Raw genomic sequence first — 25,226 nt, forward strand, 5'->3', positions numbered from 1 at the left:
TGGAAGGAGAGAGCTGATACTATGTGAGGCATACAAGAGGACCGGTTCTGTCTCCTGGACTTAGTGGTATGCACCAGATGTTCACGTATTGTCCATTTAGTGACCACACTCATCTGCGATTAGTCTTTTATGTACATTTTGTGTTTTTAACTTAAAAATTTGCAGGTTCCAAGAACCCAAAACTAGGGATCTCAACTTATTAGTTTAAGATAACACAGAGAAATCCGAGTGTTTATCAAGTTCTCGTAGTGATTTAGATAGAAGTGGAGTGAGGGTCATATGTTAAGTATCTGCTTCAGTAGACTGAAGCCTTCCCCTTACAATGTGACATCTCAAAAAGACCAAGAGGTCAAAGGAGACAGTTTACAACCAATAAAACACAACTGTTCCGATTCCAGCAACTTTCACTTTACTATACTATGTACAAAAGAAAAATCAAAAGCAGTTGCATATTTAAACCTGTTAGTCACGTTACACAAGATCCCAACAAAGAAACACAAAACATTCCGTACCTCACCGCGCCATGCAGAGACGCCCGGTTGGCCAGTATACCATGAATGAGGCAGGCAGTACCTGAGAGTCAGCCCAATGCTCTCTTTATCGTTTGCCTCAAAAGTTTTAAACCCTGCCTTCTTAAAAAAAAAAAAAAAAATCAGCTGGGCGTGGTGGCGCACACCTTTAATCTCAGACTCGGGAGGCAGAGGTAGGAGGATCGCCATGAGTTCAAGGCCACCCTGAGACTCCATAGTGAATTCCAGGTCAGCCTGGGCCAGCGTGAGACCCTACCTCAACCCCCGCCCCTCAAAATCAGTTATTGTCAATAGAACTCACAGGAGTACAATTTTGAGGAAGGACATAAAATATCAGAAGGACGACATGGGCCAGTTGCCAGTCAATATTAACATTAAACTTTCCTAAGATGAATTAAGTTATCACAGCCAGTCCAAGCCACACCGCCTCATTGTCCTCTTATCTACATATGAAATGCGGCTACTCTAATGAAACTTGCTACGGTGTGGCTTTATTTTACATATGTACAGCTTCACGTCCAATCTACACGTGAGGGACATGGCTTCCAGTCGTCTCTTCTCCACGGAGGTGACTTGTCAGCCCGAGGATCTGTCGCCGGCGGCTTGCGCGCAGTCAGGAGCCCCGCCGGCCACGTCTGTCTGTCTTCTGCACATCCTGGGAAGTGTGAATGGACACGGCCTGCTTGCTTTTCTTCTTGCAGAATGACGGGCTATGTGAAGGCTCCGGGCTTCTAAGTAGTGTCTGTGCTTGAACCTCCCCACGGCCGGCTACACTTTGGATTTCTGGGCTGCTGCAAGACTGTACGACCCTTTCATGTTGGCTCTCCTCGCAAAGTAGATAATCATGCCGACGGCCGGGATGATTAAGGAGGACGCGCAGCAAAGCACGAGAAGTTCGGGGGGAAAATAGCCCTTGTCATTTTCTCTTCCTGGAAAAAAAAATTATTATTATTTTTTTCACCAAATGGATGCAATTCATGTCTAGCACAAAAAGAAATCACTGAATAATAACGTATGTTTCATTGTAATCGTACGACCGGTTCTCAGCCAGAAGGGGATCTGAAGCAGTTACGTGGCCCGTCAAGTTTTGTAAATTATCTAATCACTTGCTGGCAACGAGTGCACGCTGCGCCCGCGATGGCTCCGCCACGAAGCTGACCTTCACCAGATTCGGTGTAACATGGAAGGTTGGGGTGCCGCATTTTTTAAGGGGTCAGGCTGCAAGAGCAGGCATCAGAAATATCTACTAGTGTGCCAAGACACCAACCACCGTGAATTGTAAGGCCTAGCAAGTTCCCCAGGGAAATCTTGGTAATGTGTGGAGCCTGACCCTTACGCTGGACAAGAAGGCATTCTGGCTGCTGGCTCGCATGTGTTCATGTGACAGCCTCTGTCTGAAGTAAGAGATTCTTACATGCAGCTTACTATAGCATTCATAGCCTCTGTTGACTGAGTGAGGGTCTTTAGACAGTATCACAGCTCAGTGTAAATGGTTTTGTCGTTCTAAGAGGCATCCTCTGACCTACATCTCCCCTGATCTAAATGAGTAATCCAACACACTCTCAAAATCCACCCACTACACTTCCCTTTTGCATCCTTTAAAACGGCTTATCATTCAACATTTGTCCATATGATTATCTGTTAAAATTGGCTCCTCTTCTGACTGCAAATTCTACCAAGATTGCTATTTCCAGTTTTTTGGTGTCCACCGTGACTGGCCAGCACGTAAGCCACCACTTGGCATAATTGGCACCCCTTGAATATTTTTTGAACATTTAAATAAAGTTGTTTTCTTCGTTTATCCTGTCATTTTGCCATGGAGTACAGAAAATGACAAACACTTAAAAATTAGTTCCATCTAGTCTATTGAGGAGTCACGTGGCAGCTGCGACATTTACCACCTGAACTTTATGCAAACACTGGGTGAGAATGTGACCTTGCCTGGAGAGCCACGCCGCATGTTTAAACAGCACTGTGGAGCCTCACCACTAAGTTTCATGAAGTGGCAGATATGTTACATCACTATATTTCTTCTACAGCCTTCTAAATACCAAAACTCACACAAGTAAAAAAGAATTATTAGCATCATGTATACTAATTTTTTTCAATTTTTTGGAAAAAAAACCCACATTTTACCTTGAGCATAATTGCCTCACTTTTCTACTTTCCTTTGGTAGAATTGATATAGATCTAATATCTTCATGGCATATTCATCATCATAACTGTGGCTAGGCATCAATATTCATAGCATATAAGACACAAATCATATCTGTCCTTATTGTTTCTTTTTTTTTAAATTTTTTTAATTAATTTATTTATTTGAGAGCGACAGACACAGAGAGAAAGACAGAGAGGGAGAGAGAGAGAATGGGCACGCCAGGGCTTCCAGCCTCTGCAAACGAACTCCAGACGCGTGCACCCCCTTGTGCATCTGGCTAACGTGGGACCTGGGGAACCGAGCCTCGAACTGGGGTCCTTAGGCTTCACAGGCAAGCGCTTAACCGCTAAGCCATCTCTCCAGCCCCGTTTCTTTTTCAATTCTTTTGCTTTTCAGTTTTTCCCTCCCATTCCTGTAGGACAAACTCAACTCCGCTGCTGAGTCAGTTGCCAGGGCAAATTTCTAATAACGTTTTCTATTGGCTGTATAGACAGTTGATCGTCTTAAAGATTCCTGATCACTTGTACCAATGGGATACACTTTAACCCAAACAAAAGCAAAAATGGCTAACTACAAAAGAAAATGAGTTCAAAATATCCGGGGGGAAAAATAGTCAAATTTTAGCCCTCATTCATATTTTCAGTTATTTTAAACTATGTTCAGGCTGGGGGCATGAGTGTCTAGCTGAATTCTTAATATTCTTCAATTGTTCATTTAGATAATGAGTAAAAGTGGCAAATATGTGATAATTAGGCAGTTAGGAGCGACAACGTGTGAAAGCGAAAGTTACTGAGTGAACAAGTGTTAGTGTGTCTTTAGAAAGGGAACAATTGTGTATAAACCCACATGTTAGGAGTGAAAATTTCCTGGGGTTAGGCTGATGTAGAGGTGGCTACAGGCACCAAGAGCTAATGAAAATACAGAGTAAGGGAATTCAAAGGACTCATCCCTTAGTTTTCAATGCACCTGGCACCATGCCCAGTTTCACTGGAGGCACTGACTAAATGCACCCTTGAACACATAGTAGGTTCTCTGGTGAGATCAACTCTTTGCAGAATGATCACTGTGGGTGGGTGACTTAAATTTTACATAATAGACATTTAACATGTCTATATTGATGTGTTGATATTGCTGCAGTTTTGAGGAGGTGTTGTGAAAACAGAAAAGAAAATGTATGATAAGGCTTGTAGTCTTGCAAAAAGTTGGCCAAAGTGGTCAGTTTTTAATCTATTTTCTCACGTAGGTTCTATACTGACATGCTTAATTACTTCTGCCAGGCAATTCCAGGCCTCTTTTGAGAGTTGGCATTAATTATCAGTACTATTCACTGGGAACTATGGCTTCCAGCACACAATAGGAGCTCATTGCTGTGCAAAGGGTGTGAGGCTGATTAGTCAAGGTTTACACCAGTACAATCAATGGATCCCATCTACTGTGCATTCACAGGATGGGGTAGGAGTTCAAGACACCTCCTAGTTGCTCTGATGAGGCCATTTCTCCCTCTCTTTACATTAGATTAGTATAGGAGTCAGGTGCATAGATTTTGAAGGAAGCCCTTTTGTAGTCTACAGCTCTTTCTGCGTTGTTCAGGATCAAGATTATCCTGAAAATATGCAGCTATTTCATGGTTAGAAAATCATATTCATTTCTAGTTGGAAGGAAGAGGGTGTGGATAGAATTCTTCTTTTTCTGATGTGCCAATCTTATTGCTTTGGTCTCCTTATAACTCTCAAGGAAAGGTTTGGAAAAATATGGCTAAACACTTACTAAGACCTCTGAGACCACTGATGAGCTGGCAACTTTGATATAAAGCAAATAGGAAATCCACACTCACTGATGATTAATGTCTGTTTCCTGGCTAAACGCTATAGGAATGGAACAGCTGGGCCTGATTATTTCCAGAAGCATCGAGAAATAACCAGAGCCAGGGCAGAATTCAGCCTCATTTCCACCAACTCCTTCATTGAATACTAGAAATTTGTTACCATCCGTAGGAACTTTGAATAGCGATCAACAAAAAGAAAAAGTTAAGATAAAACACAAAAGGCCAACCTTTGACATCAAGTATTAAACTTCTTAGCTGCGAGCCAACTTGGGTTTTGGATTCACATTCGTACACTCCCGCGTCCTCCAGCTGGGCCTTGCGGATGGTGTATGCGCCGTCAATAGATTTCAACACGATGTCCCCTGTCTCAACTTTCTTCTTCAGGATGATCCACGTTTTGGGAACATTCCCGCAGGTACAGGAGATAATGACAGTGTCTCCTTCCTTGACGCTTTCAGAAGGGAAAGCTGTAAGCTGCATGTCTTTTGGAGAAGCTGAAAAAGACAATGCAAGAGTTTCCTCAGACCGGGTGCTGTAGAAACCAATTCCATACTAATTTAAGGAGGACAATAGCTGCCAAGGAGCCACTCGAGGTTCCTTTGTGCCTGGGATGATAAGGAAGGCAAGAAGTCAGGCGTTCGCTGCATCGTAAATCGTCACTCTCCAAGCGATAGCAGACATGTCCTACACCGCTTTCATGTCTTTTAATATGATTCTTTATCCAGTCTATCACTAACAATAGGTATTTAATAAATAGATATAGAATTCAAATGAGAAAAATTAAATTTTTTTATCACACTAGTTAGCAAACTTGTCCTTGTAGGCACTGGCCTCTATCAGCTTCTGAGTTAAGGCACACAGGTACATCCAGACCAGGGTTGGCCTTTCACTATCTTTAACAGCACAGTCACCATTTATCAAGCTAAGGGCTAAGTAATCAAGGTACATCTACATTTACTCAACCTTGAAGGGAAGTGCTCTATCATGATCTGATCAAAGGGATCCCTTTTAGGGTCATTTATACTGCCAATCATGAGACTCTTCCCGATCTCACCCTCCAGGTACAAGTGACATCCATCCTAAGATCTCCCTTTTATTTACTTGTTTTGACACAGTGTTTTGCTCTGTAGCCTGGGCTTGCCTAAAACCCGAGCCTCTTCTAAAGGGCTCCTTTAAGGTTACACACTGCCCTCCCAAGACGTCCCTTAATGGCTTCATTGAGATGAGGTGACCAAAAACTACTTATACCGCAATAGGAATAATAGCCAGGGATACAAGACCTAAGACTAGACCTGGCAGAGAGAATTATGACCCAAAGGGAAGGCTATGAGATCAATCCAAGTTGACCACGGTGGAATTTTGCCTATAATAGCCTATGGATTCAACGTGCCAAGCAGAAAACACTTTGTTCTCAGTCTTGGGCCTTGTATGCAGAGAAGAGAGACTCGATTCACCCTCACGGTCCCATGCCACACGAGGTTGAGCCAGCATAGGACAAAGCTGCTTCGCGTCTTAATCTTGGGAGCTTATAAAGGGTACCTTCTTGACCGGCCAAACAGACTTCTTACGAGATTGTACCTTCAGGGTCAGATTCAGCCAGTGACAGATTTTTTTTCTTTTTAAAATATTTTTATTTATTTGAGAGAGAAAGAAGGAATGAAGGTGGGGGTGGGGTTAGAAATGGGCACACCAGAGTCTCCAGCCACTGCAAATGAACTTCAGATGCATGCGCCACCTTGTGCATCTGTCTTACGTGGGTACTGAGAATCGAACCTGGGTCCTTTGGCTTTTGTCGGCAAGAGCCTTAACCGCCAAGCCATTTCTCCAGCCAGACGATGGTTTTAATCCTAGGTCATTTCCAACCCTTGTTTCTTCTGCCCTTTGTTGCAACACCATAGCCATTGTCTCCTACCAGAGCTGGGACTGAAGAAGGATTTTGGTTATTAACCACATTGTAGTGTGGATAGAGGCCACATGGGGTAAGGTATAACAAACCTTGGTCATTCGTGGTTTCTGTAATAATTATGAGATGAGCTACATCGTGGAAAAGTCAAAATTAAAATGCATTCTATGACACACAAAAAAGAATAATTTTGGAGCAAGTGATTTGACAGGGTTCATGAGAAAGTTCTATTCCAGTTGCTTCATGCATAGAAGCTGTGATAGAAAACAAAAAGTTAGAGAGAGGCTGGAGAGATTGATCAGTGTTTGCATAGGCTGCCTGACTTGACGCAACCCCCATCAGCCGTGTAAAACCTGAGGTGAGGGGGTGCTGTGTCTGGACGGCACTGTGATCCCAGTGTGCTTATGACAATGAGGGGAGAAGCCAGGAGAACCCTCCGTTCATAGGCATGAGACTGTCTCATAGAAAGTGGCGCGTGGGGCTGGGGAGATGGCTCAGTGGTTCAAGGTACTTGTTTGTAAAGCCTGCAGACCTGGGTTCGATTCCCCAGTGCCCATGTAAAGCCAGATGCACAAAGTGATATATGCATAGAGTTTGTTTGTAGTAGCAAGAGGCCCTGATGCATGCATACTTTCTCTCTCTCTCAAGTAAATAAAATAGTGAAAAAAGAAATTAAGCCAGGCATGGTAGCGTATGCCTTTAATCCCAGCACTCAGGAAGGCAGAGGTAAGAGGATCGCTGTGAGTTTGAGGCCACCCTGAGACTACAGAGTGAATTTCAGGTCAGCCTGAGCTAGAGTTACCTCGAAAAACCAAAAAAAAAAAAAATTAATTAATTAATTAAAATTAAAATTAAGAATCCCTAAAATCAAAACAGATAAAAGAGATGACTGCAGAAGTAGTCAAAATAAGTACTAACCTAATGAAGCACTTCACTAGGAAAGAAAGTGGGGCACAAAGACCTCAACGTTGTCTTCTGAACTCTACACACGTGCCATGCTACATACATGCCGATATATATGTACATACACATGCCAATGAATAAGTTTTAAGAAGATGAAGACCTCCATACAGCTTTAAAGGAAGTGTCGTGCTGCTGGTTTCCGAAGGACCTTGATCTGAACCAGCGCACACTGATCACAGCAACAACCGCGGCAGCAGAAACCATGTGTCCTGAGAGACGGTAGCTGGGCAGCATACTCGACTCACCTTGGATGATCAGCTCAACAGTTTTCTTGCTTATGCCAGCCTGGTTAATCCCTTCACACACATAAATGCCAGAATCTTCCATTTTTGTAGACGTTAAAGTCAGAGTTGTATTGTCAGAAATACGCTGCAGCTCCCCGGTGATTAGCTGTCTACTCCACAGGATTTGGGGAGCGGGGAAGCCATGGCTGAGGCAGGTCAGATTCACAGGACTGCCCTCCTCCAGGATGGGAGAGGGGCTGACCAAGATGTCCGTGTCCCGGGGAGCAACTGCAAAGGGAAAGACATTTAGCCTGACCCGCCTTACACCCTGACTTTCAGAGCTTAGGTAACGTTGCACAACTAGGCCATAGGTTCAGTGAATTAGAACAGTTCATCAACTGTGATAAGAATCCCAGGAGGTTGCTGTCCCCATTTACTTAGCAAGTATAAAATGATAGGACAGGCCGGGCATGTGGTGGCGCACGCCTTTAATCCCAGCACTTGGGAAGCAGAGGTAGGAGAATTGCCATGAGTTCGAGGCCACCCTGAGATGACATAGTGGATTCCAGGTCAGCCTGAGCTAGAGTGAGACCCTACCTTGAAAAAATGAAAAAAAAAAATGATAGGAGAGGGATGAAGCAAAGATATTTTATTTATGCAGAGAGGGAGAGAGAGAGAGCAAGAGAGGAGAGAGAGGGAGAGAGAGAGAGAGAGAGAGAGAGAATGGGTACTCCAAGGCCTCCAGCCACTGCAAACAAACTCCAGATGCATGAGCCCCCTTATACTTCTGGTTGATGTGTATACTGGAGAATCAAACCTGGGTCCTTAGGCTTCGCAGGCAAGTGCCTTAACCACTAAGCCGTGTCTCTAGCCTGCAAAGGTACTTTTAGTGGCAGTAAGTTTTATAGAAACTCTTTTGCTGCCAAAACATGGATGGTCAAGGGTAGTGTAATATATTCTAGGTAAGAAGATGGATTAGGAGCTGCCTGTGTGTGACTCAGTGACAGAGTCAGGATAAAAAAGAATAGACTATACTGGAGAGATGGCTCAGCGGTTAAGGCACTTGCCTGCGAAGCCTAAGGACCCAGGTTTGACTCTTTGCATCCCACCTAAGCCAGATGCACAAAGGTGAGGCAAGTGCAAGGTTGCACATGCCCACTAGGTGGTGCAAGCGTCTGGAGTTCGATTGCAGTGGCTGAGGCTCTGGCATGCCAATTCTCTATCTCCCCCGCCCCCACTCTCTAAAATAAAAAAATAAAAATAAAAATAAACTAAAAAAAGAAGACTAGGCTGTGTTCCTAAGAAAGATCAGAAGAGCTTTGGCGACACAGGGCATGAGAGATCAATGACAATTTGTGTTACCACTTGTTACACATTAAAAAACAGAAGAACGTGACATTTCTGAATCTTCCATGTGAGTATATAGAATCTTCTTTTCTACCCTTTGAACCAAGGCTGGCCATGTGACTTACTTTGACCACTGGAATATGGATGCAATGACATTGTGGGACTCACAAAGCAGGCGTTTAAAAGGCTGCTACCCACCATGTCTTTGCCACACATTTTTTATTATCCATTCATCTGTCAGTGGGCGTCTAGGTTACAGCTGGGTCTTATGGGACTATTTCTAATTTTCTTTGAGATGCCTCCATACTGATTCCCGTGGTGGCTGTACTAGATCGCACTCCCAGCACCAGTGGGTAAGAGTCCCTCCTTCCCACACCCTTGCCAGCATTTGTTGCCAGGTTTCTTGATGACAGCCTTTCTGACTAGGGTGAGTTGGTACCATACAATGGTTTCAATTTTCTTTCTTTCTTTTTTTTTTTAAACTAATTTATTTATCTAGAGAATGGGCATGCCAGGGCTTCCAACCATAGCAAACGAATTCCAGATGCTTGAGGGCCCTGGGGAACCACAGTAATTTCTGATTTAGTTATTTATTTATTATTTCTTAGAGACAGAGAGAAGGAGAGAGAATGGGCACACTAGGGCCTCCAGCAAATGAACTCCAGGGTCGTGTACCACCATGTGCATCTGGCTTATGTGGGACCTAGAGAATCAAACCTGGGTCCTTAGGCTTTGCAGGCAAGTGCCTTAACCACTAAGCCATCTCTCCAGCCATGGTTTCAATGTTCATTTCCCTGATGGCTAGGGATGTTAAATACTTTTTAAAAGCCATATAGAAAAAACATGAAATTTGCAAGAAAATGGGTGGACCTGGGAAAAATTATATTAGGTAAAATAACACAAGCACAGAAAAGGCAAAACGATATATTCTGTCTGATAGGCAGGTCTTAGCTTATGATATCCTTACATCTATCTATCTATCTATCTATCTATCTATCTATCTATCTATCATCTATCGCAAATATGAATAAAACCTCTAAAAGTAGAATGGATAACAAAGAGTACAAGGAAGTGAGGTGGAAAGGTAAAATGGCATGTGACATGTAAACAAGGGAAGAGGCATGGCCGGGGAGAAAGGGGTTAGGGGAAGGGGGTTGAGGATAGAAAACAGAATAAAAATCAACTAAAACAAACTATCTTTGAAAATGCTAGAATGAATGATACCTACATCTTTGTGTGCTAATTAATACTGAAAAAGAAGAGGATGGGGGCTGGAGACATGGCTTAGTGGTTAAGGTGCTTGCCTGAGAAGTCTAAGGACCCATGTTTGACTCTCCAGATCCCACATTAGCCCGATGCATAAAGGCAAGGCAAGCACAAGGCTGCCCATGCCCACTAGGTGGCGCAAGCATCTGGTGTTCCATCTCAGTGTCTGAGGCCCTGGAGCATGAATTTTCTCTCTCTATCTATCTCTCTGTCTCTGTCTCTGTAAAATATAAATAAATAAATGGAATAGATTGCTTTCAATATCACCTTCCTAAAACACTGGGGAGTAAACCTAGGCTGCCTTCCCCGAAGATGATACAGCAGGAAGAAGGAAGGCCTGGATGACCCAGACAATGCCTTGACTAGCAAGCAAGGCCACCTGAGACCTGCCAACCTGCCAACCTGACAGAAGATGCCACTAGACCTGCACAGTCCATTCCTTAATGCTGACCCATAGATTCATTCACAAATAAATGGTCATCACGTGGCCGCGGTGGCACATGCCTTTAACCCCAGCACTTGTGAGGCAGAGGTAAGAAGATCAGGGAGTTTGAGGCCAGCCTGAAACTACATAGTGAATAGTGGATTCCAGGTCAGCCTGGGCTACAGTGAGACCTTACTTTAAAACACAAACAAACAAACAAAAAGTTATCATTGTATGTTTGGGGAAATGATTTGTGTCTTTTTAACTACTTTCCCGTCCTTCCTGTGGTTTTAATTATGAACCTGGTGTTAACCAGTGACTGGCCAGCATGATAAATAAACCCACAGTCAATGGCACATCCCTCGTCCGTGCACTCACCGCTGACATATATCGTCCGTGTACTCTGCCTTTGTTTGAGTTCAGATTCCATTTCGGCAATATGTAACTTAGCCCGACAAACAAGGACTTTTCCAGTATCTTCAATGGTGGGGGTGAAGGTCACCTCCAAACTCTTGGTCTCGAGGGATTTTTGCTCCATTTCCTCCAGGAAGTATTTGCTCTTTATGACAGCATCCCCCTTCCGTAATTCAAGCTCCAAGTGGCCGTAAGGGTACACACGAGGCACCGTGCAGTTTATAGTGACGGGCTTCCCATGCACAAGGAGATCACTCATCTCGATTTCTGGATCTCTGGGGAACGCTGCAAATATCACGCAAACATAATGTTACTTCGTGACATTGAAGGGAAAAATGAGTGAAATGTATCCAAGGGACAGCTTTTGTTCAGCTGAGAAAGCATGTTCTCAGTACATAAAATATGAAAATATGACATTAACTGTAAATACATACAATGTTAATTTTAAGTAACAGAAATAAAATACTTAGTGTACTAAGTCATCACATAATGCATATTTGACCCCTTATTTGTCATTTCTAATGATGTCATCTTGTGGGGCACATGCCATCTCACCAATTATAAATGTCAGATGTTTTTAAATAGTTGTCATGATGTATGAAGATGAATCTAGTTTTCATCACTCATTATTTCAGTCTTCAGAGTGGCCTGATAAAATGTGTATCATTTGATTTATTGTGTAACTCAGAAATTTAAAACTTACAGAGACTTTTCGTTTTGTATATGATACCTACTAAGACACTGATTGATGTTCTGACCTAGGGATATTGGTTATGCATTCTTTTCCATTTCAAATAAGTCCCACAAGGGCAGTTCCCCACTGAGCTAGCTTAATACCTTATAGTCAGATTTTTAGGCCAGTTAAACCTTAATTAAGAAAAGAACAGGGCTGGAGAGATGGCTCAGTGGTTAAGGTGCTTGCCTGTGAAGCCCAAGGACCTTTGTTCTACTCTCTGGATCCCACGTTAGCCAGACACACAAAGGTGAGGCAAGTGCAAGGGTGCACATGCCCACTAGGTGGCGCAAGTGTCTGGAGTTCAATTTCAGCAGCTGAGGCCCTGGCGTGCCAATTCCCTCCCTCCCTCCCTCCCTCTCTCTCTCTCTCTCTCTTTCTCTCATAAAAAAAAATACAAAAAGAACAGTCTTAAATATATTATTTGGAATCTAGCCTAAGTAGTTAGCATCTAATTTATATAACATTTATAATATATCCTATGCAAATCAATACAAATGAGACTAAACTATCAAGGGTAAAAGTAATGCTTAAAGAAACAGTTTTCCTTAAGCAGAATGTTGTTAAAAGTGACAGATTTTCAAGGAGATCTATGTTGCAGTAAGTCTTCACCACTGTTTTCATTTCTGCTGGGAATGTGCCTACATCAGCAGATCATGGACTCTGGGTAACATGATAAGCAATAAAATTTACCCTCCTTTTGAGAGATTTAAGTCCCTGAGCAGGCATACTCTCTTATCCTGGACAAAGTCCCAAAAGTTTACATAAGTTTGGGCAGGGCTTTGGATGGGGAAAAAAAAAACATCTTTACAATCTGTTCTCTTGAGTTGATTTACTAGAGCAGGCTGATGTAACCTTTTGACAAAATAACTCGATAGTCACAATATAAATCATTCCTCATTCAGAGTAGATTGAAGAACGCCGGCAAAGTGAAATTCGGGCAGATTTGAGGCTGTAAAGGATATTCTTTAAGGTAGCAGCAAAACACTGTGGCATTTCCTTGCAGCGTAAATCAGTTTTAATATCTGGGGTGCCTCCTAATTCTGCTCGAGCTACTGTATTCACCATCCCCCTCTCCAGTGTAAAACCAGTCTTCATTTCTGGCATTTTGCTGTTCCCCACTGCCTCTTGCTTCCCCCCATGCTGCAGATGAGCTTTCTAACTGGGCCTTTAAAGCAGTCGGCGTGCAGGTTGGGGGTACAGGTCTGGTAGGACACTTACTTCCCTAGCATACATGAGGCCGTAAGTTCGAGCCCCCGGTCCTGCAAACAAGCAAACAAAGGCAGGCTGGAGCCTCACCATCAGTTTGAGCAGATGAGCTTGTCACCCCCCACCCTGTAGTTGTCTGGATGAGGAGGCCCCCACTGCTCTCACTTACCACCTCAATATACCCATGGAAGAAAAAGGGAGGCTAGAGAGATGGCTTAGTGGTTAAGGTGCTGGCCTGCAAGGCCAAAGGACCCAGGTTCGGTTCCCCAGGACCCACATAAGCCAGAAGTACTAGGTGGCACATGTGTCTGAAGTTTGTTTGCAGTGGCTGGAGGCCATGGCATGTCCATCCTCTCTCTCTCTCTCTCTCCCTCCCTCAAAGAAATAAAAATAAGACAAGTGTAAGGAAAAGGAAAAGGGAACCAGGGCATGTGTGTGGCCAAGTGCATGATGAAGACAGGAGCTATAACATGGACATTATGCACTCAAGATCTAGACCAACCAGGCTGCACTCACACCATGATTCAGAGACTTAGGAAGCATTTACAATGCCAAATTCTATTCTAAACAAATGGCTTGCCTTATAGATTAGCATTCTTTTTCTCCCAATGGAACCGGGGAAAGCAAGTCAAGAAAGAGTGACCAATTTTGAAAACCGCTTACAGTAGAGCTGCACCTGGATCCCCTTTTCCAGTTTCTTCCGTCCACAGGTTGCGGTGCACAGGTAGGAATGTTCGTTGTCAAAACTCACAGGGCTCAGGGTCAGCGTGGACTTGGCCCCCTCACTCCTCACTTGCCCACTGAGGGGGCTGTCTATCTGGGTTCTCCAGGAGAAAGAGGGGGATTCACACCCCGTGACAGCACATGTCAGCACAACCGAATCCCCAACCTGAGCAGCAACCCGGGGTCCAGGGGAGATGTCGACAATAAATGGTTTCTCTGGGGAGAAAGAAAGATGACAAAAAGAAGGTAAGATTGTTTTCTTATTTCATCGTATTTCCATATATGATGTTTATCTTTCCCACTCTGTAGTCAGCTACTATCAGTGCCAAGAAGAAAGCATTCCTTCCCACCTTGGAACTATCAAGAATGAGACCACAGCTCTAAAGAATGAAAATCCATACACCATGTCAAATCAGGCTATCAAGATGAATGTAGATGAAAATTTGTCAGGAAAGCAACAGGCATATTTTCTTGGCCATAATCACATCTTTTCAGGGCAATAATCCCATTTTTTACTCAGATGTAGCTCATCAAATCACTGTAGTTACAAAGAGAAACTGAAATAATTGTATGGGTTTCTGTGTGGCCAACAATTAGGTATACTAATTTGCATATATTATCTCATTTAATTCTCAGAATAACGTCCTCAACTGTTACTATTTTTTCTTCTCTCCTTTCTTGTTTTTCTGCTGCTATATTTTCACCTTTACCTCCTCAGCACGTTAGCCTCTTCCTTCTATAGGAAACATAGGCTCAGAAATGTTAACTTTTCCCAACTTGCAGCCAGCCAAATTAAGAATTGATATGAAATGGATCTGATTTAAGATTCCATCTTCTCATGTGGGGATAAAACAAGATCTGAAAGAGGGTAAGAAAAACTACCCCTGAAAGTTCTTTAATTAGATAAATGTCCACAATGGAACTGAACTTAGGATTTCTGCTCCAATATAAAGAAATACCTTTGAGAGTCACATGGAGTGACGCTGCAAGCAAAACAAAAATGTAAACATGAAAGTAATGACACAAGTCACCTCTCAGATATGTTTGATGTAACACAGAAATGTTATTGCACTTAATTCGGAGGTGGAAAGGAAAGAGATGAGGTCAAACCAACCCTCAAGGATCCAGGAGAGCACTCTGGCTGCCCATACTGTCCCGGCTAAGCCCACAGGCTTAGGTGCCATGACATCTTCTTTTGAGAGAAAGAGAAGTCCAGATCTAGACTTTGTTCCCCTGAAAATCTTGCGAGTGGTTGGGTGATTTTACAAGTAACAGATGAAATCCAGAGAAAATAAATGTAATCTAACAAAGCCGGAGGAGAAAGAAGAAACTCTCAACGCATAATCCAAACACACTACATTTTGCACGCCTCTCGTGTGCATCAAGGAATTTGCTTTTCTCAATCTAGTTTGTGAAATTGTGATGGCTTAGTAGTTTCCAAAGAAGGTTCTCTTCCATTTAGCCCAGTAAATCAATATGCAATTTGATTTTGAAAGAGTTTGCTCAGAACAATGTTTTCTGAATTCTTTATGTGCAAGCGTGAGACTATGGGGGGGGGGGTCTTTCATGTGTCACAGTAGATCCACTTCCTCCCTGAGAAGAGCCCTGGCTGCCTGCAGCACTGTAGGACCTTGTAGTTCCTGGGGAAGGAGCTTTTTAGGGGGGCTGGAGGGTCCTTTGAAGGTTCAGTTCTATGTTCAGTACTTAAGGTTGTCAGTATCTCATGCAATACAAAATGCAGAACAAACCCTCTGCCATCTCAGAACACATTCCCTTGGCCCATTGAAGTGGGCTCCAGCTTTCAACAGGCTGTAAGTGTTCTGGGATGGGCATCTAGCTTTGCACACTTTTCTTTGTATGATACCTTTTCTGGTCACTTACGAACGTTCATCTAACACCCACCTGAATGAACCAACTGATGATGGGTCTGAATTTTCCTTGTTTAATCATGTAAGTTTAAAAATCCCTATTTCTGGGCTGGAGAGATGGCTTAGTGGTTAAGTGCTTGCCTGTGAAGCCTAAGGACCCTGGTTCAAGGCTCGATTCCCTAGGACCCACATTAGCCAGATGCACAAGGGGGTGCACGCGTCTGGAGTTCGTTTGCAGAGGCTGGAAGCCCTGGCGCGCCCATTCTCTCTCTCTCCCTCTATCTGTCTTTCTCTCTGTGTCTGTTGCTCTCCAATAAATAAATAAAAATTTTTTAAAAATCCCTATTTCTTTGAGGTTTCATTAATGTTGACAGTTTGTTTGCTCATAAAATAAATATTGCTAAACATTTATTATGGGTCAGGTATTGTGTTGAGCACCCAAACATCAAATACAGACAGACAGACCAACAGAGCAGTCCCCTACTTTAAGAAGCATGCAATTTAATGGACAGACACATTCAAACAATGCATTATTTTGGTTCTTGTTCAAATATATACTCTTTAAAAATATTTTTTGAGAGAGAAAGAGAATATGGGCACACCAGGGCTGCATGCTGCTGCAAACAAACTTCAGATGCATGTACCACTTTGTGTGTCTGGCTTTATGAAGGCACTAGGGAATCAAACCCAGGCTGGCATGATTTACAAGCAAGGGTCTTCAACTGGTGAGCCATTTCCCCATCCCTAAAGTGTATGTTTTGATTTAATCATTCAAATCACCATATAAATACATTAAAACATCACATGATACCCAATGCATGGGTATCATTTTAATCAATTAACATATTAATTTAAAAAAAAATAGATACAATTAACTTCAACTGAAAAGAGTTTGAATTGAGATGATACTATAAATACAACCAAAGAGCTATTTGACTCTAGACAATTTATAACTTATATTGAATCTGAGTTGTTTGGTCCTTCACAGAATATGGTAAAGATTGATTAGATAGATAGATAGATGGATGGATGATAGATATGAGGACAGAGGTACATAGAATGTAAAAGTAATGCAAAAAACAATGTGCAAATTAAGAGATGGTGCCTTTATAATCTACGATTCCATTCTCTCATTTGTACAATGGAGAAAAGACGCCCCTCTGTTATTTCTTAGATACTATAAATAAATCACTACTGTCAAGAGCCAGAGCCGTAGCTGGTGCCTGGGGAATGCTCTTATTTAAGAACGCCCTACAAAAACCCCAAGTGAGAATGACAAACTCTATGGCAAGATTGCTGGAGAGCAGGTCACATTCTGGGGTCATTTGGAAGCAAGAGCCATCCAGATTTGCTGGTTCAGGGTGGAGGCCTGGTTTCAGAAGTAGCCAGCATGCAGTAGTGCATGCGGTTCTTGGATATTTGGAGTGAGAAGAAAAGCGAACCAGGTGCATTCACCAGAAAATGCCAGGGAGTGAGGCAGCAATGACATAATGGGAGCTACAAAAGAGACCAAAATGAAGAACTACACAGGCTCTGGGGAGAAAAGATGTCCAGAAAGCATGATTATGATAAACAGATATTTGAGCTAAAGTATATGACAATCAGGCCATCATTCATTATCATTCATTCTCTCTCTCTCTCTCTTTCTCTCTCTCTCTGCCTGCTTTCTCTCTCTCTCTCTCTTTCTCAAATAAATAAATTAAGTAAGTTAAAATAATGTTAAAAGTCTGGAGAAAAGGCTTAGTGTTTAAGGCGCTTGCCAGCAAAGCTAAAGGAACCCGGTTCTATTCTGTAAACCAGATGCACATGGTGGCGCATGCGTCTGGAGTTCCTTTGCAGTGATTGGAGGAACTGCCCATGTCCCTCTCATTCTCTCTCTCTCTTCCTCTCTCTCTCCCTCTTTCTGTCTCTCTCAAATAAATAAATAAATAATTTTAAAAGATAGGCCATCAAAGACATGCAAAGAAGACATTTCAGCCTTGAGATCTCATCATCGTTGCTCGGGTCCCAAGGGCCTTGCCCACTCCCTTTGCTTACCCAACCCACCTTGGACAATGAGCTCCACCTCTTTTTTGTCTCTTCCAACCAGATTAACGCCTTCACACACATATACGCCCGAATCTTCTATCCTCATAGCAATTAAGGTGAGAGTGGCGTTGCCGGAGAGCAGTTGCAAGTTTCCGTTGTCTAACTTCTTGCTCCACACCACCTTTGGAGCTGGTAGACCCTCACTGGAGCACGTCATTGTCACCGAGTCCCCTTCTTGCAACCGTGGGGAAGGATGCACAGAGACCACTGTGTTTTGGGGTGAGACTGCGAAGGCGGGAATAGGAGATGCAGTCAGTCACTCAGCACCGCCCCCATCTAGCAAGAAATAATTCATCTCTATCCACACTGTGTTTATGACCCCTCAGATTCGACGAACCCATTCTTCCAAGTTAATACCCAGAATCGCTGGGTCATCAAAAATGCAGCTAATCTAATTTCTGACTAATGACCAAGTTACATTTATTAAAAATATTTTATTTATATTTATATGAGAGAGAGAGAGAGATGAAGGGAGGTTGGGAGGGAGGGAAAAAGAGAGGGAGAGAGAGAGAGAGAGAGAGAGTGGGGTCACCAGGACCTCTAGCCATTGCAAGAACTCTAGAGTCATGAGCCACCATGTGCATCTGGCTAACATGGGTTCTGGGGAATCAACCTGGATCCTTAGGCTTCACAGGCGATTGACTTAACTGGGAAGCCATCTCTTCTGCGCTGGGTTTCACTTTTGATGTGTGAGTATATAATTACATGCCTGTGGGTAAGCAGGTACACGTGTGGGGGGGAGGGGGTGTGCATACATGTGTGTGCACATGCATCTGGAGGCCAGAGGACAACTTCTGTAGAATCCTCAAGAACAATGTCCACATGGTTTGAGACAGGGTCTCCCACTGGCTCACCAATTCAGCTAGACTGGCTGGCCAGTGTCAGGCCTATAGGCCTAGGCCACCAAGCTTAGCAGTTATATGTGGATTCTGGGGAGCAAATCCAGGTTCTTATGGGTGCAAGCACCTTAGTGACTGAGTCATCTCTTCAGGCCACTTGGGTTACATGTTTTTATTATTATTATCATTTATTAGGGACACCAGAATGGGCGTGCCAGGGCCTCCAGCCACCACAAACGAATTCCAGATGCATGCGCCACCTTGTGCATCTGGTTTATGTAGGACCTGGAGAATCGAACCTGGATCCTTAGGCTTCACAGGCAGGTGCCTTAACCGCCAAGCCATCTCTCCAGCTCAGGTTACATGTTTTGATGTTTGGTGTGTTCAGGCGGCTGTTGCTACACGGAAATTACTAGAAGTTCTTAGAGTTACACAGTTAAGTGTCTTACTTAAGGAGAAGAGCTCCAGGTAGCTATCCTTGTCAACAGCAAATCAAAGGCAGCTCTAATCCACCTACTGAGAGGGGTGCCTGTCTTCTAAGGTGACATTTCAGTATCCTTAATTATTGAAAAATATCTCCCATTGACCTGAAATCTTCATTTTTGTAATCAACTTTTATACACCAGCCATACTTCAGCCTTCTGTTGTTGTTATAGAAAAGATGAAAAACTCCTTTAAGTATTGTATTTGCTGAGAAAAATATCCCCCTGCCTTGACTGAATCCTCAGAACATTGTAGAACCCTTCCCATCTCAATCTCTCTTGGCTAAATCTGCACGAGCAGATGGCCACCCTTGCAGATGTAGAACCCAGAACAGAACACGGTACTAGTTTCCACAGAGCCCAGTGACTTCCTTCATACTCGATGCTAAGGCAAGAAGAACGCTTCCAATGCCCTGGCCGTCTCAGGAGCTAGAAGACGATCAGCTCTATCACCTCCTGCGCCTACCACGTGTGTGTACATGTGAACTCACACATATAGATGTGTGCACACACAGAAAAAGCACTCCCCTTGTCAAATGTCTATACCTAGGAAACCAATATTTCAACCATTTTTTATCAGAATTTACAAAACAGAAGAAAGAATATTTTGTCATTTCAGCCTATTTCCTATTACCCAACCAGTTAGTGGTATGGTTATTCTTCAGTGCTAAGGAAATTGACTCATTAAGCAACTTTCAGTTCACATAGCGAACACAGGCAGAAATTAAACTCAGCCCTTCTCACTGCAAATCCAAGATTCTTTTCACTGAATCACACTCCTGGAAATAGCATGTCCTCAATGAATAAGAATGGCATGAAAACTGCAAATAAGTTTCACACTAACCCACTTGCTAAGTTAATTGAATAACAGTAAATATGATAATACACATCCAAGGTTGAATTCCCATAAAGATTAGTAGTGCTCATCGCCCAAGGACTTACTGTAGACTTGCAATTCTTTGATCGTCTCCCTCTCCTTGGGCACAGAATCCATTTCCTGGAGGTGTAATCTAGCTCGGCAAACAAGAATTTGGCCAACATCCTCAAGGACAGGAGTAAAGGTTGCTTCCAAGATCTTGGTTTCCACAGATTTCTTCTCCATATCTTCTAGAAATTCCTGATTCTTCATGAGATGGGTGCCTTTCAGTAAGTCCATCTCCAGCCTATCAAATGGGTAGATGTCAGGAGCCAAGCACTTGACTGTGACGGGCTTCCCGACCTCCACGGGGCCACTCAGCTGGATCTCCGGGTCTTTTGGGAAAGCTGCAAAGCGAAGAGACTGCCTGAGTGACTTTCTACTTGTGTCTGGAAGCTCTGTTACTGGTTTAACACAGTGCAAATCAAATGCAATGTTTCTGCTAACAATACCAGTGTTGATACAGCAGGATTAATTGTTTAAGCAGCTCTTTATGGTTTGGGGCGAGCTCAGGAAGCAAGAACCAGAACCAACTACCTATTAAGAGCCTCTTAAGTTTCCATCTTAGAAATATTAAAGGTTGCCTGCTGTTATAGTAAAAGAAGGGTGATCAATAACTAGCATTTACTGAGAGTTATATGTGCCTGTCACTCTGTTATAGATCTAACACAAATGATTTTGATTTATTCTTAGAATAATCCCAAGTGAGAGGGACCATGTTCTCGGACTTTGTGCATTTGCAGGACCAGCCTGGGGTCACACAGTTAGTAACGTGGTAAAGCTGGGATTTGAGCTCATGATCTCTGTGACCTTGAACTGCTGCTATAGGTCATTCCTATGTTATACCGTGCTCTCCTATTTTAGTCAGGACTGACATAGTTCCACTTTCTAGATAAGGAACCCAATACTCAGAATGTCATTGCCAAGGATTGCCATTGTGTAAGACAGGCTAGAAAAATGAAGAGAGAAACTTTAAAAGGCTGGCTTCTGAAAATGGTGCTTCTGACAAGACTTCATCCACCAGAAAGGTTATTCTTTGCGCAGCATTTCAATTCTGGATTTACTTCCTGAAATGTCTAACTTCAAGTTCTGAGTAGTACTCTACTGGACCTCCTAGTACAATGGGACACAATATTTCATTGCCTCCTCTGCAAAGATTATATCTTTTTTTTTAAAAAAAGTATATTCTATCGTAACGGTAACTTTGGTGCAGTGAAGACTCTGGGTAGTCAGATTGCAAAGGTCTCAATTCTGAAGAATATTACAGTTAAATGTGGGATGGAGACAGCACTGTTAAGTATAACAAGAAGCAGACATTCTCACCAAAAATCACAGGCAACATAATTAAAGCCAGAAGGGCCTTCACTTATTTAACAAAAACATCTTCAACTACATGACATTTGTGAGCAAAGGAACTAGAAATGCCTTGCTATCTGAAAACATGGTATTGTACATCTTTCCACCAATTTTCGATGTCCCTCATATTTCGCAGTCAATGTGCCTACAATCCACTGAATTTTATGACAGGTAATTTAAGAACTTGCTACTTTTCCCTGTATTTACATAAGGGGACCTTCCAAGGAGCTCAGGAGACTGCCCAGACATAAACGATTCATGTACAACCAGCATAATTGAAAGCAGCCGGCCAAGCATAACTCTTTGGAAAGCTCTAGCTACACATGAGGCTTGTTGAGATTTCAGTGAAGGTTACTGGGCGAAGTTGGGCTTTAGTACAGTAGAAAAGAATTAATGTAATTAGAAGCCAATCAAGCAAGATGTTCCTGAAGAAGTGATATAGAAGAACAGTTTTGTTTTGTTGTTTTCAGAAAGAAAAACAAAAGTCAGTAACCAAAGGAAATAATGAATGTAGGGTTAGCTGTTTACTCTTCTTGATAATTTTAAAGGCTAAGTCGGCAGTGAAGTAGGTTGCATTTTTGGCAGGCTAGTGCATTCATTAACATTCATGAGTCAAATCTAATTCATTATGCAAATACACTTGAGGTCAGCACCAAGGCTTTATGGCAACAAGAACAAAATTTTCTGAATGTATCAGTGTCCAGTGAATGAAATGTTTACAAATATTTTTGTTATGTCTAAAAGGAAAACTTGTACACCAACGTGATTTATGAAATGAAAGATGTTTGTAATCTGCAGACTGATTTAAGCACGAAATAGCACACGAATAAGTGCATGGAAAATTCCTGAAGGGTGGAATTCATAAATCATTTACATGCACGCACAAGTAAACACGTAGAAATATAATCAAGTGGGAAACTAAAAGAACCTTAGAGATTTGCGAGTTGCAGAAAGTTGGTGTGGAGAGAAGGTATTTTGCATGGGTACCATGTTTACGGCAGACATGGAAACAGAGGCCACAGTTGAGATTCCTGGTCTAATTCCTGCTCTAATAATTCCTCAGCTGTCTGTAGCTTTCTTGCAACTCTACATGTCCTAGCCAAGAATCTAGACATGACATACTCCTAAAAACTTATCTTTGAAAATTCTCCTTAATTTTTTTTTTCTTAAAAAAAAATTGAGAGAAAATCAAAGACTATTGATAGCACTTACAGTAGATTTCCACCTGGATTCCTTTCTCCAGTTTTCCCGATCTGCAAGTTGCTGTGCACAGATATGAGTGTTCATTCTCGAAACTCACAGGATCCATGATCAGGGTGGACCTGGTCCCTTCGTTCCTCACCTTGGCGCTTAGTGGGCTGTCTATCTGCGTCCTCCAGGAGAAAGATGGGGACTCACAGTCTGTGGTGCTGCAGGTCAGTGAGACAGTGTCACCAATCTGAGCAAGTGTCCTGGATTCAGGGGAGGTCTGGATTTTAAAAGCTTGAGCGGCTGAAGAAAACAAGGAGAGAAACAAGCTCACCCTCAGTTGGTCTCAGGCTACGTCCCCCTCTCCTGTGCCGTAGGGCAATGTCCAAAACACAACCGGGCTGATCTCTTTCCTAAACTGACTCAGACTATCTACAAGACGCCCCCAAAGTCCTGAAGTCATTGCTGAAGGAGAAGCTGTTCGGGATCATCACCCCTCAGGAGAAGGCTCTTCTGACCTCGATGCCTCTTGATCAAAGCTATCCTGTTATTTTCTAAGTTTGACCTCATTATCAAGTACAGGAAACAAAAGAGATAGACTTAGTGCAGATAAAATCCAAATTATTCTTTTGAAACTAGCAAAGAGGCATCCCTACAGCAACAGTTTGCAGCCCTGAGTTTGGCAACATCATAGTGCATAGCAAACCTCAATAGCACATTAAAAGTTAGGTAAAATGAAGTTTTCCCATTGTTTAAAATCCTAGTGCCTTCCTTCACTCCCTTAGTAACACGGACCAAAGCCAAATTCATTGTGAAAATGGAATTGCTAACATTTCAAACAGATCAGAACTTACAAGCTGCAAACACTACCCAAAGTATAGTCGAGGCTCCACAGATCACAGCCATTTTCCCAGGCATCTTAAGTTGCTATTGTGGTGAAGAAATAATGAATCCAGAGCCTTCTTCCTGCCCCAGTGAAAGTGCCTGGCTCTCCAGTTCCTAAAGGCAGCAAGGCTGCTGTGAGTGAAATAGAAAATCTGCTCTTTATAAAGGGCCTGCTTGAGAGGCGGAGGGAAATCCCTTGGAGGGGAAACCCGGGGCAGAGCCAGGGAAAAAGTTTAACTGACACCCGGCCAAGTGCTTGCATTAACCCCTTCGGTCACTCTTAGGGCTGCTCTGACTGTGTCCTGGGAAAACAAGGCATGACCAAGACTACAAAAACCCAGCAGGCTTTGCTGGTCGGTATCTTTACTAGAGAGATAGGTGACAACGCTCATTGCAGAATGAAGCTGTCTGAATCCGGTGTGTGTGTGTGTGTGTGTGTGTGTGTGTGTGTGTGTGTGTGTCTGTGTGTGTGTTTGTGTGTGTGTGTAGAGAGAGAGAGAGAGAGAGACAGAGGAGAGATTATACTGTACTTTTGGAACTGGATGATAGCATTGTCATACGAATTGATTTTCTCCATTAAGAAAATGTATTTGCAATTCTAAAATAGAGATTGATTTTTTCTCTCTCTCTCTCTTTTTCAACAAAAAGGAAAAGGTGCTTTCTTTCAGTGAGCCACTTTTTAAAAGGGAGACGGTACAACTTCTTAATTTTGTACTTTTCATGCATAGAAGTCACATTTGACAAAAATTCAAATCTCTGAAATTATTGTCTTGGGTGGAAAGTAAAGGAGTGTAACTGAATACAGATGCAAAAAGTAAGGGAATAATTTTGTTTTTTGTTTCAGAAGAGTCACCAAGCCTTTGACTCACTGCTGGATAACTGGAAGGAAGTCTTCTGCAGACTGAAGCCCACATGATGGGATCCACTTGTGGTCAATCTCCCTGGCTGTGTGATTTAGCCACAAATCCAATTAAAACATGAAAAATGATTTGTTTTATTATAGGACAGGGGATGATAACCAATTTTATGTTGTTTTCTCCTCCCAGTGAAATGACTTTTTTTTAAAGGCTCAATTAATTGGATGGTTTAACCTTGCACACACATAGCTTACGTTCTTGCAAAATGCTTGCCCATCAGAAAGAAGCCGGAATAGCCACTTCCTTCTATTATACATGGGCAGATCTACATCCCACACTAGATTATCAGTTCCTTTTGTGGTCAGGACCAATTCTCAATTATCACTATCTCTACCTCTTAAATATCTAATGGATAGTTTTATATAGAGAGCACACAAAACATTCAATAATAAACATTAAAAAATTAAAAAAAGAAATCCCAGAATGCTGACAATAACATAAGTACTAAATGAAAAAAAAAATAATAAAAAGCAAGAAAGTTGAAAAGCTCTACCCACATAGGCACATACCCAATAAATAGCTCTGTGCTGTGTTACAGGCCATAACAGAGGCCTGGAAATTCTGGTGAGGCCTCTATGGCTGGAGAGGTTTGTGGACCTCGTCTGGGCTATGGATGTGGCTTCTACTGACAGGCAAGGACAGTGAAAGAGATTGAGGAATCTATTCTAAGGGCTATGAAGGATGTGTCTGGAGATTAGCAAAATGAGCTGACAAATGAGTAACCTCAAGTCCCTTGAGGAAGAAAACATGACCAACATCATATGTGTTTGCTTTTGAACTTCAGGATAGATACAAGGGATGTCAGTGGGCTATAGTGTAAGTATAAAATACCAAATGCTGGACTACAGTCAGGGAGGTTTGGCTTGGTCATAGTTCATGGGGAGGGGCTCTGATTGTTTTAGTTAACTGGGAAATAAGCATTGTCATACAGTTAACATGGCCACAAGAAACCATGCCAGCTGTGACAA

The 25,226-nt window shown here is 42.6% G+C and overlaps 1 protein-coding gene across 1 annotated transcript; it reads right to left on the reverse strand.

Moving 5' to 3' along the window:
* Window positions 1–386: 386 nt before the first annotated feature.
* Vcam1 (vascular cell adhesion molecule 1) lies at window positions 387–23,485 on the reverse strand. Its single transcript, XM_004659083.2, has 9 exons — window positions 23,311–23,485; window positions 22,481–22,759; window positions 19,939–20,259; window positions 17,634–17,900; window positions 13,660–13,935; window positions 11,019–11,339; window positions 7,625–7,891; window positions 4,741–5,007; window positions 387–1,459 (listed from the first exon to the last, which is right to left on the reverse strand). Exons 1-9 carry the CDS (start codon window positions 23,372–23,374, stop codon window positions 1,299–1,301), a joined length of 2,223 nt encoding a protein of 740 aa, XP_004659140.2. The 5' UTR covers window positions 23,375–23,485; the 3' UTR covers window positions 387–1,298.
* Window positions 23,486–25,226: the final 1,741 nt, after the last annotated feature.

The sequence above is a fragment of the Jaculus jaculus genome, chromosome 19 (genome assembly GCF_020740685.1).
Source record: "Jaculus jaculus isolate mJacJac1 chromosome 19, mJacJac1.mat.Y.cur, whole genome shotgun sequence".
NCBI classification, from domain to species: domain Eukaryota; kingdom Metazoa; phylum Chordata; class Mammalia; order Rodentia; family Dipodidae; genus Jaculus; species Jaculus jaculus.